Source organism: Acanthisitta chloris, unplaced genomic scaffold, assembly GCF_000695815.1.
Source record: "Acanthisitta chloris isolate BGI_N310 unplaced genomic scaffold, ASM69581v1 scaffold19028, whole genome shotgun sequence".
In the NCBI taxonomy this organism is placed as follows: domain Eukaryota; kingdom Metazoa; phylum Chordata; class Aves; order Passeriformes; family Acanthisittidae; genus Acanthisitta; species Acanthisitta chloris.
In genome coordinates this window covers 789-14769 of record NW_008686664.1, presented here as the reverse complement: position 1 = coordinate 14769, position 13981 = coordinate 789, and the positions used below count along the sequence as shown (strand labels likewise).

Genomic DNA, 13981 nt, shown 5'->3' with positions numbered 1-13981 from the left:
CAGCATTAAATACCTCACAGTTGTACGTAGAATAGTAGAAGCACATTGACCTCAAACCCCTCTTAGAGCTGTTGCTTAATTGTTGTAGTTGTGTGGTGGTGGCTGCCACAGGGTCCAAGGCTGAGTCACACTGTCTAGGTAGGGATAATGCTCCACACAAAATGAGGCTGAACAGCAGCACCTGCTTGAAGAGTTTAGTGTGATGCTTCTCTTTCACCTGCCTGTTTGCTTCAATGAAATTACATCCTTTGGTGGGGAGGACAGGAGACATCAATCTCTGAATAACAACAGCCATTGTTTGTGAAACATCATTCGATTTTGTGTCTGTAATCGTGTTTAGAGGCACTTGGGGAGAAAGTTACTTATGCTTGTTGCACAATAAATTGGAGATTAAGCTCTGTGGCTGTGTGGGTTCTCTCAATGCAGTTGGAGCTCTGGAGTCCTGGTTCTGTGGTGTCTGAAATGATCATTCAGCTCTTCCCACTGCTGTCTGTGCAACACTGTATTTTATTCCAAGTGGAGTTTCCCAAAGAGGAATGGATCTTGCTTGTGGATGTGCCTGTTTTGTACTCTCCTGCGTGGTAAATCTCTGGCTACTCCTGCAGTTTCTAGGTGGATGACATCGATGGCTGATATCCCTAATCATCATGTGCTGCCAGGGCTGAAACAGCATCTGGTTCAACAGTGGTGTTAAATCACCTGCCAGGGAATGGCCCTGCTCGTGTTGCCTGTGGACACAACACACTGCTGGGCTGTGAGGGTCTCAGCAAAGAGCACAGAGCCTGGGGAATCACACAGAATGAGCTCTTTGGGGAAAAAAATGTTGCAGAAAAAGACCTTTGCAATATTGCTCTGACCCTAAGCAAAGCGTGTGCTGCTCACTCTTAGATTCTGAGTTCTTGCAGTGTGTTTTTGCTGCCTTGGGTTTGTGTGTGCTCTCCCCTGAGCCCTGTGCCTGTGTCTAGCAGTGAGGCCCGTTCCCTGGGCACTGTCTCTGGAGCCTTTTGAAGAGTAAATGCTGTTGCTGTGTGGTAGATCTCTGCTCTGAGCCCTCTTTCTGCTGTGAACATCATTCCCTTGCCTTTCCCTCATCGAGTCTCTACACGAGTAGGGAGTAGAATTAGGAACTGGAGCCATCTGATTTCAAGCATGTTGTTATTAGTCCAGCCAGGCTTTAATCTGTGCTGGTTAACTCCAGGCACTGGAAACTTGCTTTCCCTGGGAATCATTCATCTCTCTGTCCTCAAAAACGGCCCAAAATGCTTGTCCTGCAGCTTGTCCCCCTGGTGCTTAAATCCCTATTAATGCTTCCCCTGTGCTTGCATTTTGTCTGCCCATGATTCTGCTGAGCTCAGACTTTCCTTTTGTTTTCTTCCCCTCCTGCCTTCCGCTAACAGGGAAGTTTTTATGATTCTTCAGCATTTTGGGTGCTTTTGTGAAGTGCAGCTTAAAAGCACTAGCTGTTAACACAACAAATCCTGCTGTGCTGTCTGCAAATGCCTGAGGGGAGCAAACTGGGGCCTTTCCCACTGTGTCCCTCCTGCTAATCCCTGTGCAGGCTCTTGGTGGAGATGCTGCAGCCGAATCCTTTCACTGCTATGTTTGTTCCTGCTGTTTGCCAGGACTCTGCCATTGGGAAAGGGGGTGGCTGGGAGGGGCAGTGCAAGGGCCAGGCTGAATTTCTGCCCTTCCCCGAGCAGTGGAGTCTTCAGCTGCACTTTGAACCCTGGAGGGAGGAATGGTGGAGGCCCCTGGCACTCTGCCTGCCCCTGGCATTGGAGCTGAAGCGGCGCAGGCTCTGCAGCACCTCTTGCTGTGCTCCCTGTGGGACAGAGGGTGGGAGTCTGTGGGGCAGGATGAGGCAGCTGCTCTGGGCTGGCTGCAGCCAACTGCTGCCCCAGGTAGCCAGGCTCTGTGCTCCAAAGCTGTCAGTGACCACTGCAGTGGCCACCCCACGGCACGGCCCGTGGCCTACAGCTCTTCTGGCCACCTCCAGCTCCTCACCCAGTGTCCCCTCGGGGTTCCTCCAGCCTCTGGCTCCGGGCTGCAGGGCCCCTTGCCGCTGGGGCTCACAGTTCAACGTGCCCCCCAGTGCCTTGCTGGTGGCTCGGCCCGTGGGGATCTGCTCCATGATGAGACTGCCCGTGCAGGCGTCGGCGGAGGGACTGGACGCGGCGTTTGTCGGTGTCCCTCTGGACACAGGCACGTCCAACCGGCCAGGAGCCAGGTAAGGGCCAGCCTGGTGCTTCCCTGCAGCCAGTGGGGACAGCTCTCTGCTGAGAGGAGTGCTGGGAGCAATGCCTGGCAACCTTTCCCTTCTCCACAGGTTCGGCCCACGTCACATCCGTGCCGAGTCGGCGATGGTGAGGAAGTGCAACAGCAGCACCGGGGCAGCACCTTTCGACTCCCTGCGGGTGGCTGACATTGGGGATGTGAACGTGAACCTCTACAACCTGCCTGACAGCTGCCGCCTCATCCGAGAGTCCTACCAGGACATCGTGGCCTCTGGCTGTGTGCCCCTCACCTTGGGTAAGGGCCCTGCATCTCCCTGCGCTGCCACTGTGTCCCTGCTCGGCCAAACTCTCCTCCTCTTCCTCCCAACACTGATCCAAACACGGCAGAAAGTGAGATGAATCCCCTGCGTGGCGTGTTGTGCTGTCTCGTGGGTAAATGTACAGGTTCTCTGCTGAAATGACTGTTCTGTGATGCCTCTTTTGGGTCAGAAATGATGAGGATGGATCGGTCTGTAAATACAATCAGCGATGGGTTTGTGTTCTGTTGAGCAGGAGACTAAGCAAGAGCAAGTTGTGTCCCTTGGAATACATCCCTTGTGTCCCTCAAGCTGAGGCAGTGCTGGCTTTGCACGAGGCCTGGTTTGGGCACACATTCAAGTTTGCAGCTGTCAGAGCTTGGCATCACTAAATGAAGTGAGTGTGTAGAGTAATGAGGGGCCAATCACTAGTTACAGCGTCCTCAGAAGTGGATCAAGTGTCTATTTATAACCCAGATCAAGGGTCCTGCTCCAGGGGCTGTCCCTGCCAGCAGTCCTGCCAGGTCTTCCCCAGGAGGAAAAAAGTAGAGAGGAAGCAACCTCCACCCAGGAGCCTCAGATTTTCCTTCAGGAATGAAGCCTTGGGGTATATAAATAAGTGCAGGATAAATGCGGGGGGGGGAAAACTGACTTGGGAACAAAGGCAAGGAGTGCTGAGCACCTCTCACAGTGTGTTACTCCTCTTCCCTGTCCTGTTTCAGGTGGAGATCACACCATAACATACCCCATCCTGCAGGCCCTGGCAGCAAAGTAAGTTTCTAACCTGGAGATGTGTAAAGTCTGGGGCAGGAGCCTCATGAATGCCCCTGGGTTGCAGGGCCATCCTGCACAGGGCAGGGACTGATGTGGCCACCGTGTCCTGTCTAGGCACGGTCCCGTGGGACTGGTGCACGTGGATGCTCACACCGACACCGGAGACACAGCTCTGGGGGAGAAGATCTACCACGGGACCCCGTTCCGGCGCTGCGTGGAGGAAAAGCTGCTGGACTGCAGCCGCGTGGTCCAGATCGGCATCCGAGGCTCCTCCTACGAGCCCGACCCCTACCAGTACAGCCGGGAACAGGTGAGCTCCTGCTCCGCGTGTTTGCCCTGCCGTAAATATTCCCATGGCATTAATATTCCCTTGGCTTCAGCAGGGAAATAAAGGCATTTTACATCTTGTCCCATGCCAGCAGCTTGTCCTGCAGGACAAATCCTCCTGGCTCACCGAGTGTCAACGAGGGAGGGAACAAGGAAGTGAGGAGTGGAAGGTGATTCCAGGTGCAGCTTGGAGGAAGGTTGATCCTGGCAGAAATCCCTGGCAGGGTGGAAGATGCTCTGCTTTCCTCACCTTTACCTGAGCAGGTGTCTGTGTGCTGCAGGGTTTCCGGGTGGTGCCAGCTGAGGAGTGCTGGATGAAGTCCCTGGAGCCTCTGATGAGGGAGGTGAGGGCACAGATGGGGGACAAACCAGTATACATCAGCTTTGACATCGATGGGATAGACCCTGCGTACGCCCCGGGCACCGGGACCCCGGAGATAGCTGGGCTCACACCTGCACAGGTAAGGGGGACACAGCTTTGGTTCCCAGGGGGAAGGGAATGGTTTTGCTCCCATTTTAAAGGAGGTTATGCCATCAGCACAGCAAAGCAAAGGGCTGGGAAGGCCAGGGAGTGATTCCTCGTGGTGGTGAAGGGAAAGGTGGAACTGATGAGATTTGGTCTGTAGAGGTTGTGTTTCCTTATTGGAACATGGGGAAAGCAGAGCCCTGAAAAGTCTGCTAGGTCAGATGTGGTTTTTGATCCCAAATCCATCTTTTCCACAGGCTTTGGAGATTATTCGTGGCTGCAAAGGCCTGAACATAGTGGGCTGTGACCTCGTGGAAGTCGCACCAATGTATGATGTCTCTGGTGAGTCTAAAGATGCTTGAGAGTAAGACACATCCCTGGCAGAAGAGGCTGTGAGTGAAAGCCCTTGGATATTCATGGACATTTTTCCCTTTTTTTTTCAGGTAACACAGCCCTCCTGGGGGCAAACCTGCTGTTTGAGATGCTGTGTGTTCTCCCAGGAGTGAAGACACTGTGAGGGCAGTTCCCACCTGCCCTGGGGCAACACTGCTCCATGTGCTCAGCTGAGGCTTTCCATGTCCCCTTTCCCTCAGCCAGCACAGGCTTTGCAGCATGGAATAAATACCACTTACCACTATAAAAGGTAATTTTAAGCTGAGAAACTATAGGGAACAGATGGATTTGAATAGCCTGTTTGTCTGGGGTCTGGAGCTTTGGAGTTGGCCTGGGAAAGGGAAGGATGAGGCTAATGGTCTTTCGCCTCTGGAATGAGTCACCTGGATCACAGGGCTAGTGGCAAAACTGTCACTGGTCAGTTTTGTCCCATTAGGATGTGGCCAGCAGGACAATGGATGTAGACAAAGGGAGTCTGGAGCTCCTGAAGGTAGGGGGATGTTTGAATTTCCTGCTGGGGGAATAACCAGGAGTGGTTTAATCGCTCCTGCAATTCCTGAACAGATGCAGAGGTGAAATTCATTTGTGCATAGAAACACAGAGCCAACTCATCACACATTAAAATAGTTTATTTTGGTTGCGAATCTGTAATCATCTCAAAACAAAATGACATCAGTGCCTGATCACAAATACAAAACCAAACCAAAACAAACAAAAAAAAAAAGAAATTAAAAAAGACAAGTTTGCCAAATAAGTTAATTCCCCCCTCCCAGTATCAAAAGTGCAAAATAGGGACCTAGTTTTCAGTCCTACTCGTCAGGCTGCACTCGTGTCCTGGCTCCTGGCAGTGACAGGAACAGGGAGGAGGAGTTTGGGAACAACCTCCTCTCAGGGCCTGTCTCCCTTTGCCTCAGCTCCGAGCGCTGTGCCATCGCTCAGCTCTCACTAGGATAGTGCACTAGGACCGAATTGCCTCAATCTTTGGATTACAAACCACCACGTGCTGTCCAAGGCAGCAGCCTGAGTGTGGAGAAACAGGTGTGGGGCAAGAAGGAAACGGGTGAGAGGCTGAAAGCAAACATCTCAACCCCACACCTAAACCAAAAGGAGCTTCACACGCACGCGACGGTCTGATGATACAGCACTTCTGGGGCAACATTTCAAAAATACAATCGTTGAAGGATGAGGTTGGTTGGTACTACAGCTGGAAGGGTGTTTGCAAGGAGCCCAGGTGACTCCCTGGCAGCTACGTAGAGGTTTTTTTTTTTTACACATCTACTGGCTCATAGCAGCTCACGCCTACAATCTGAGGACGCAGGTATAGTTATGGCTCTAGGATACATCGTCTAAAATCGACAAGCAGAAAAGGCATCTGAAAAAAATCAACGTGACATTTAAATGGCTCAACACTTGGACAGTATTTACGGCCGTGCAAAACCCCTTCCCTCCCTGGTTACAGTTCAGCTGGTGAAGCTGCACGTGGAACTATGACACGAGGAGCATGGAACATGCAGATCGCCTACGAGCCCGTACCACAGGTGAGTCCCAGCTACAGGTGTGCTACGAGGGAGATGCTCCTGACCGGACTCTACATCACTTACCACGGGAAAAGCCGAGAAGGTACAACTGCCTGGTGGGAGGAGGCCTTTTGGCAGGGCAGGGCCTGGGAGGGTCTGCAGGGTCTTGCCAGTGTTACACCATGCACCATGGGCTAAGCACACGGGGACAGGGAGAGAGAACTGTGACCCGAGCTGTCCCCGGCCACGGTTGGTCCGGGCCGAGAGAAGTCACGGGTTTGTTTCTTCAACCGAGGTAAAACAAGAGATGAAACAGGGGCGACTTGGGAAGCAGATGTGGCAGGACAAGAAGGGAAAAACAGACTTCTTGGCTCTTGGTGTCCAAACGCATGGTGGGGCGGTGGTCTCCCAGGCTCCAGCCGTGGAGAGGGATGTGGCACCGGCCCCAGGAGAGTTCCTCTAAAACCTAAGGTCCATTCATCACGCTTGTTTGTGTGTTCCTGGAAAGAGCTGTCCCTTGTCATCTTCATAAAAAGTTTGTCCCTTAGAATCTCTGTAAAATCCCTCAGTCTAGCGCGGGCCACGAGGGGATATAGAACCTCTGTAAGGAACCCTCTAGAAGGCGTTCCATCCAAAAGGACAATTTGTGTAATTTGTTTTTAATGGATCTAGATCCTGGGCTGCAGGAGGGTTTCCCTCTGGCTTCTGCGTGTAGCGAGGCATCATAATCCTCACATGACCCCAGGGTTCCCCCCTCGTCCCCTGCTCTGTGAGGCTTAAAGAGGCAGAAATATTTCTTGTGGCCGTTCAGGGCCAGGACGTAGCCCGTGTAGTCGCGCTCCAGGAAATGCTTGTCGTACTGGTTTGGGATGGGGGCTGCATCCTGGGCAAACTCCAGCAGGTACTCCAGCCACTCTCGGTGCTTGTCCAGGCTGAGGAAGGAGAAATGAAGAGAGCTGCTCCTGGGGGAAGAGCAGAGAAGAGAGAGGGATTGGGATGTGTCCTGAGTCAGGCCAGATTCCAACCGGACAGATGAGCATCTATCAACAAGGGCAGGGCAGTGCTGTTACCACAGCTCCTTTTTCAGCACAGGTGACAACTGCACAGTCGGCACAGTCATGCTCTCTGTTCCCTGAAACATGGGTACAGCCAACGTGGCAGCAGCACCAGACCCTTCTTGCCCCTCTCACTGAGTCCAGTCAGGAGTGACCACTCGTTTTGGTGGCTCATTGCCACTGATGACTCTGCTCAGCAGGAGAGTTCCCTCCTGGCCGACCTCACCCCTCACATGTCACTGGAGCAGCATGACACAAATCACAAACCCAGGATGGGCCCAACATACCCTGTGAACGTGTAGACTTCCAGGGCAAACTTCTGGAGCAGAGGAGTTTTGGTGGAGTTGGACAGGATCAAGACGACATTCATGTGCCCTGGCCTCAGGCGCACCAGGTTACTGGTGTAGTTGATGTCTGTTAGCTCAGTCACCTCGACAAAGCCCTTTTTGGGAATCCTGCAACAGAGCAGTGACTGAGTGAAAGTGGAGCAAGGGACAGGAGGGACTGAGGACAGAGAAACTCTGACCGTGTTCCCCAGCCCGTTATGCTGAGCCAGCCCCGTGCCCTGTAGGCAAACCAGTTTAATTGCTGCAATGGCCCAATTTGGCTCTTCTTCAACGAGTGGGTCAGACTTCACCTATCCTCTGAGGATGCTGTCTGGTGCAAACTTGTTAGGAATTGCTTAATAACTGTATTTCTGCCCTCCTGGCCTTGCTGTCTGGGTCCTGTCTGAGCACTGCTCCTTCCTGCCTCAGTGTCCATGCTGACGTGCACACAGCTGTGCTATGTCTGTGCAGCTGTGGCACTTCTCTGCCTCCCACTAATGCTCCCTGAGCAATGCCCCACAGAAAACATCTAGGGAGAGTCGAGAGAGGGAACCTGTTACTCTCTTTGCTGAAGCTCGCGTCGTTCTTCTCCGTCTTTGCGGCGGTTTCTTCCTTCTCAGAGGGCTGAGAGTCCCTTGTGTCACTTGAATCACTGCAGAGGAAGATTTGGTGTGTGTTTAAGGCCTCGGGTTGGAGTGAAGTGCTGTCCCTGAGGACACCTGGAGGCACTCACCTGAAAGCCTGAACGATGACGGTGCCAAAGAGAATGAAGAGTGCGGAGAAGAGCAAGGACAGCAGTGGCATCATTTCTCGCCTGAGGGGAAGATGTGCAAAGAGCAGTCAGTTTGTGAGGTCACATTTTCTGCCTGAATTTCAGTTGCTGTCTACTTCAAGCAACACCACGTGCCTTCCCCATGATAGCATAGAGTAAAATGTTTGGAAGTGTGGTAGTCAAGGTAGAACTTAGTGACAAAGATGGATATTATGTTTAGTAGAGCAGCGTGAACTTGTATGTACTTGCATATCCATCTGCACATATCTGCTTGAATGATAGATTATTATTTGCCTGATTAATAGATTATTATGATAAGATTTTGAAACTATGTTTGGGAGGACCATAACAATGATCAAAGGGAACTTGAAGTTATGCCTAGGAAGGATTGTAACAATAATCAAAAGCAACTGGGATCCATGCTTGGGTGAAATCAATAGAATAATAGTAATGTAATGATTAACCTATGGTTATGTAAGAGAAGAGTATAAAATGTATCCATCTCTGATCCATGTTGGAGTCAGATTTGGGTCTGTACCCCGACTCCCAGAGCTCTTCAATAAAAGCACCCATATAATCATTCAGGGATTATGTGTTTTCTACGCTAACACCCAGAAACTAAGCTTGTTTCTCAGGGTCTTAAGGACCACCGAGTTTTTGAGCACTGTCCTGCTCCCAGGCAAAAGGAGGCTAAAAACAGATCCATTTTAAAATAAGGTGACAGGGAAGGAGTGAAACCCAACAATGGATGCCCAGTCCATACCAGTTACTGTGAAACAAACTGTCCCAGCAGTCCGAAATGTAGTCCAGTGTGGAGTAGAACCATCGGATAAGGAACACCTGTTTCAAAACAACAACAAAAACAAATGACAAACCTGCTGTGCAGAGCCCCAACAGCACTCCCACCCCACAACCAGAACCCTGGGCAAGAGAACTTCTAAGTCTTGCCTTGGTATTTTAAAATATGCCTGTGAACAGCCACAACAGGACTGTCCAGACAGGGATGTCAGGCAGCCAGAAAGGCCATGCACTTACAGGAGCGAGCTCATCGTTCAGGTCAGCCACGACAGTCTCTGAGGAGAGCAGGCCTGGATCTGTCCTCAGCTGGTCCAGAAGATCCAGGAGGATGAAGTTGTCCTCCTTGCTGCCTTGCCAGGGCTCCTCCAAGGCTTTGTAGACGATCTTCCCTGCGTTATTGCGTCTCTCCAGAATGACCACCTGGATGAGCCAAGAACATGGCAGATGTCAGACAGGAGGGGACATTTTTTTCTAGACAGATGTTTCATTTCAAACCACTGCCCAGAGTCAGGTGTCAGATCAAGGTATAATGTCTACATAAAGTGGATTAGAATGACAGACAAAAAGAAAAGAGATTAAACAAAGGGAATGCTCACCCCTGATTTTCCCCGATCCATCAGCAAGGCGTCTGCAAATTCCGGCTGCCGATCGTTATAGACGTACACAAACTTGAGTGTGTCTTTGGTGTTGGCCACAGCAAAAGCCAGAAAGGCCTCATAAGCCTCAGCAAACTTCTCTCCTTCCCCAGTGAGCAAGATCACACAGTGCCTGGGTGACATGATGAGAGAGGGGATTAAGAGCCATTCTGGATGCGAGAGGAAACGACCATCCCCTTTCCGCTAGCCTGAATGGTCCCAGTGAGCCAGAAACCTTTCAGACACTGCAGATCCCAAGGACCATCCAATGCAGGCATTGCCCTTTTCCATCAGCATCAAACCAGAGGTGGCTTTAGAGCAGCCCCAGAGCCTCAGGGAACAAAATGGGGGGACCTGTCCCCCACAGACTTACTTTCGCTGACGGTGAGACTTCTTGACAGGACACAGCTCCTGGAACAGCCTCTGGCTGGTGAGTCTGGCCACCATGAGGAACTTATTCTGGGAAAGGAAGTCATCAATCAGCTGCTTCTTCATCTCTCGTGCCTGGTGAGGACAAAGAAAGCAGAAGTCAGAACTGAGCAGGATGAGGAGAGGAAAGCTGCTGGACAACCCTGTCTGAGGCCAGGGAAGGCTGCCAGCCATCATGGTCCTTGCTGCAATCACCCAAGATGTTTTGAGGCTCTGAGATGGAGCAGCTACCTCTGCTCACCCTCCTCAACAGGTCAGACACCACAGCTAAAGCCTGTCAAGCTTCCTTCCACCTAACACTCTTCTTCTCCTCCAAACCTGATTTTATCTCCTCAACAGGTCAGACACCACAGCTAGAGCCTGTCAAGCTTCCTTCCTCCTAACACTCTTCTCCTCCAAACCTGATTTTACGCTAAGATCAAACACTCTTCACTCCAAACTGCACCACTGCCCCACCTCCCATCACCAGCTCAGTCAGAAAACCTCTGCACCCATTTCCTGTAAGCTCTCAGAGAGGGCCCTGAGCAATACCTGCACAACATCAGCAGGTCGGTCGATGTGCTCCTTGAAGATCATCATGGTGGGAGTGTAGACGTTGATGTTGTACTGACTGGACAACTCTTCAGTGCCTCTGAGTCCCACGTACACATAGCCAAAGGACAGGTAATCTCGGTAGGCAAAGGCAATCAGCTGGAGGGGAAGAAAGGCCCAGCATGTGTTTATGTTAGAGAGTGACCAACCTTCTCCCCCCTCAGCACCTGTGGTGACTTTGCTCTGAGAACTGTTTGAGTGTCATCAAGCCCTTCCTCTCCCTTGCTGAACCATGCTTTGAGTTCCCTTAGTCACTGTGCCAGGAGCCTCCACAGATCCACAGTATTATTTACAGCCTGACATGCTGCTGGGCAGCAGGGATTTTGTAGGAAAGGGGATTGCCAGGAACCCAGATTAACCAGTCAGTAGTGTCTGGAGGCATCAGTCCACTTGTTTTTCTTTGGGCACATCTGGATTTATAAACAACTCAACAATGCAGTGACAGAAACGACGTTACCTTGTATAATAATGGCACAACTGGCATGTGATCAAACAGCAGGACATGGGGCTTGTTGTCTTTCTTCCAGTCGGAGAGAAAGCGAACGTAGTTTTTATCTGTAATCTTTAAACAGAACCAGGTTAGCTTAACCTCTGAGCCAACAGACACTGGCAAGTCTCTACAGTGAGTGTGTGGATGAGAACTGAGCCTAGTTATTATAGATTATGGGAAGCTGAGACATGTGTGAGCTCCATCAAACCTGCTCTGTTTCACGTGTGGTACCTGCTTGACTTAGAGGAAGGAGATAAATGGCTGTGTTACCTGTGGAAGGGGAAACAGACCTCACTTTTGGGGTGAGAACTCCAACAGCCAAAGGACAACGAGTCAAAGAGTCCACTGGGGAAGGAGGCCCTTGCTGAAGGCCCCAAGGCAAAATGAGGTGAGGTGAACAAGCAGGGGGCAGGCAGGTGAGACTGTCCTGAAAGGGGTGGTGGATGCTTTAAGGCTCTGCCAAAAATCACTGTGCAGCGCTTGAAATGCAAGAATTTTTTTATTAGTTAGGAGGTTTTACTTATAACTTTGAAAGGGCTCATGCTGCCAGCTCCAGTATCAAAAGTCTGAAAGAAAACTGGACAAAACAAACAATGAGTCTGTGTTGGCAAGTTTTAGCAGACAGTGCCTAGGAGTTCTTGAGTGATCCCTAATTTGCTGGATGAAACCATGAGAAAGGAGAAGGGAAATGAAATCCAGCAAGTTCCTAACCTAGGGATGATAGCTTTGGGGGCAGCCACGGGGTGTCACAGCTGGGGGCAGCCAGCACTTAGACTCACTGGTGTAACCACCCAGTAGCAGGATCAGCCCTTTTGTGAGGAGAAGGATTATGGAGCTATGTGCTGCAACTGCTTCCAACAGCTGCAGAGCTTGGAGCTTCATGACACAGATCAGCTCGGGAGCTGAATCACACAGATTAGCACCAAAACAGCCACGGAGGGACAAATCTCCAGGCAGACAGGAGGAGCAGCACGTGCCACTCTTGCTAGAGCCTACCTTTTCCACGAGATTCCCTGGCAGAAGGTTCTCCACAAACTGCCGCAGGTTTTCCCGCACAACAGCGCTGTGGAAGAAGGTTATCTTGCCGTTGATGAGCCCCAGCAGGGTGGGAGTGCTGTGGGCACCCAGGTGATGGGCGAGGCGCCGCTCGTACCCTGCGTGCACGACGCCGATTCCCGCTCCTGGAAAAGGAGAGCGGTGGGTTCACATCAGAGATCCCCAAACTCCCAGTGGAAAAGTGAGGCTGGAGACCTCTTCCCTTGCCTAGCACCCTGCCTGGGAGTTAGCAATGTCTGGGAAAATGTCAGGATAAATCCCTGCACAGGTTAAACGAGGTCCTGCAAAGCTGATGCACTCCCAGCCTCAACCTTACCCAGTGCCTCCAATTCCTGAGCGACTTCCTTCCACACAGGCTCGATGTGGATGCAGCTGAAGCACCAGTCAGAGGTGATTTTAATGAGGTAAGGTTTCTTGAAGCTATCTGGCACGATTTCATTGATGTAATGGGAAAAGTGGAGCAAATACTTCTCGTCGGAGGCGTCGCGTCTCTCCGAGTTGAAGGGGAAGTGGAAGAAGGACTCGTCGAAGTAGAAGCCGTCGTGGAAGCGATGGAACTGGCGATGCTGCTGCTGAGAGAACCCTTGGCTTTCCCCAGCATCTCCATAGCGGTCAAAGTTTGCCCTCTTTTCCTCGTTGGAGAGAATCTGGGAAGCAGGTGATAGAGGAACAGTCAGCTGAAGCCATGAGGAGGAGCTGCCTGATTGTAATCCCTTAGTAAATACCTGCTGCTGTGTAAGGACTGCGTGGCCATTGCTGCATGTCAGAGGGACAGATATGTTGGAAAAGGGAACTGTCACATCCCTCCAGGCTCGCTGTGATAAATAAGGGTAAAAAAAGCCAAAGCCCAGAGAAAAGGAGTCCTTAAATCCAGACTGCTCCCTGGGCCAGAACGTCCCGCGTTCCGAGCACAAACGCTCAGCTCTGGAGCAGCTTTTGCTGTTGTTTGTTTCAACCTGGAGAGTTTTCTCAGCACATCAGAAAGTGCCAGAAGTTTCACCAAGCAGTCAGAAGCCCCACAGAGAAACTGCATTTTCTGGCAGGGAAATAAAGATTTAGTTCAAACCAGGGCAGCCAATTTCCAGAGTGATGTGCAAATAACTACCACTACAAATAATTTGAGGTGACGAAGCCCTGTGATGATTAATGTTGTTTACATCACCCCAAAATGCTTCTAAATACATGTGACACTGAGAGGATGTTGCCTGGCTGGGCAGGGCCTGGTGAATACCAGCTCCTCCCTCATTTGAGGCTTTTTACCCAGAACAGGGCAGACCTGTCATGAAATACTTCCAGCAGAGGCCACACTGGTGACTCCAGTGGCTCTGTCAACAAAGCTAAGCAAACTTTTTTTGGGTGAATAATGTCCATCTCCATGGGGTCAAGCACCTTCCCCATGCAGAATACACAGGAAAAGTACATATGGAAAAATAAGGTCACAATGTTGATACAGCAGGAGTTTGTAAGAAGAGCATGTTACCTCGTAGGCTTTGCTGATTTGGATGAATTTATCCTCTGCTCCTGGATCCTTGTTTTTGTCAGGGTGCCTACGGGGCAGAACCAGAGGAAAAGGGGTCAGTGGTTCCCTGGGGGGCACAGGGAGCTGCTGGTGAGCAGGACACAGATAGTTAGGGTGTGCAGCTGCATCCCCTGAGGCTGAGATCAGATTTATACCAGCACATGCTGTCCCTACCCAAACCCCATCCTGAACTGCAGCACTGGGATATGTGCCATGTGCCTGTGGACCTGTCCCTCTGTCTGATCCAACACCAACAGCCTGAGCCCAGGATGAGGGAATGTCTCTTTCCTAGCAATGCCTCCC

The 13981-nt window shown here is 51.2% G+C and overlaps 2 protein-coding genes across 2 annotated transcripts; one reads left to right on the top strand and one right to left on the bottom strand.

The window, feature by feature from the left end:
* Positions 1 to 1856: 1856 nt before the first annotated feature.
* AGMAT (agmatine ureohydrolase (agmatinase)) lies at positions 1857 to 4710 on the top strand. The gene is made up of 7 exons (XM_009080271.1): positions 1857 to 2227; positions 2327 to 2529; positions 3253 to 3301; positions 3419 to 3614; positions 3913 to 4092; positions 4355 to 4439; positions 4541 to 4710. The coding sequence occupies exons 1-7, from the start codon at positions 1857 to 1859 to the stop codon at positions 4612 to 4614; spliced, it is 1158 nt and encodes a 385-aa protein (XP_009078519.1). The 3' UTR covers positions 4615 to 4710.
* A 1862-nt stretch (positions 4711 to 6572) lies between these two features.
* DNAJC16 (DnaJ (Hsp40) homolog, subfamily C, member 16) lies at positions 6573 to 13706 on the bottom strand (the record flags this gene model as incomplete). Its single annotated transcript, XM_009080273.1, has 13 exons — positions 6573 to 6969; positions 7350 to 7517; positions 7942 to 8040; positions 8122 to 8202; positions 8924 to 9000; positions 9196 to 9378; positions 9555 to 9726; positions 9967 to 10097; positions 10554 to 10712; positions 11071 to 11175; positions 12100 to 12284; positions 12476 to 12806; positions 13640 to 13706. Coding segments are annotated over 13 exons (2155 nt in total), but the record flags the coding sequence as incomplete, so codon positions are not given.
* Positions 13707 to 13981: the final 275 nt, after the last annotated feature.

Bases quoted from the DNA above. Each gene is read 5' to 3' on its own strand.
- AGMAT (XM_009080271.1), top strand. From the start codon at position 1,857: ATGAGGCAGCTGCTCTGGGCTGGCTGCAGCCAACTGCTGCCCCAGGTA. The intron at 3,302-3,418 runs GTAAGTTTCTAA...TGTCCTGTCTAG, and splicing joins CTGCAGGCCCTGGCAGCAAA to GCACGGTCCCGTGGGACTGG. The intron at 4,440-4,540 runs GTGAGTCTAAAG...TTTTTTTTTCAG, and splicing joins ACCAATGTATGATGTCTCTG to GTAACACAGCCCTCCTGGGG.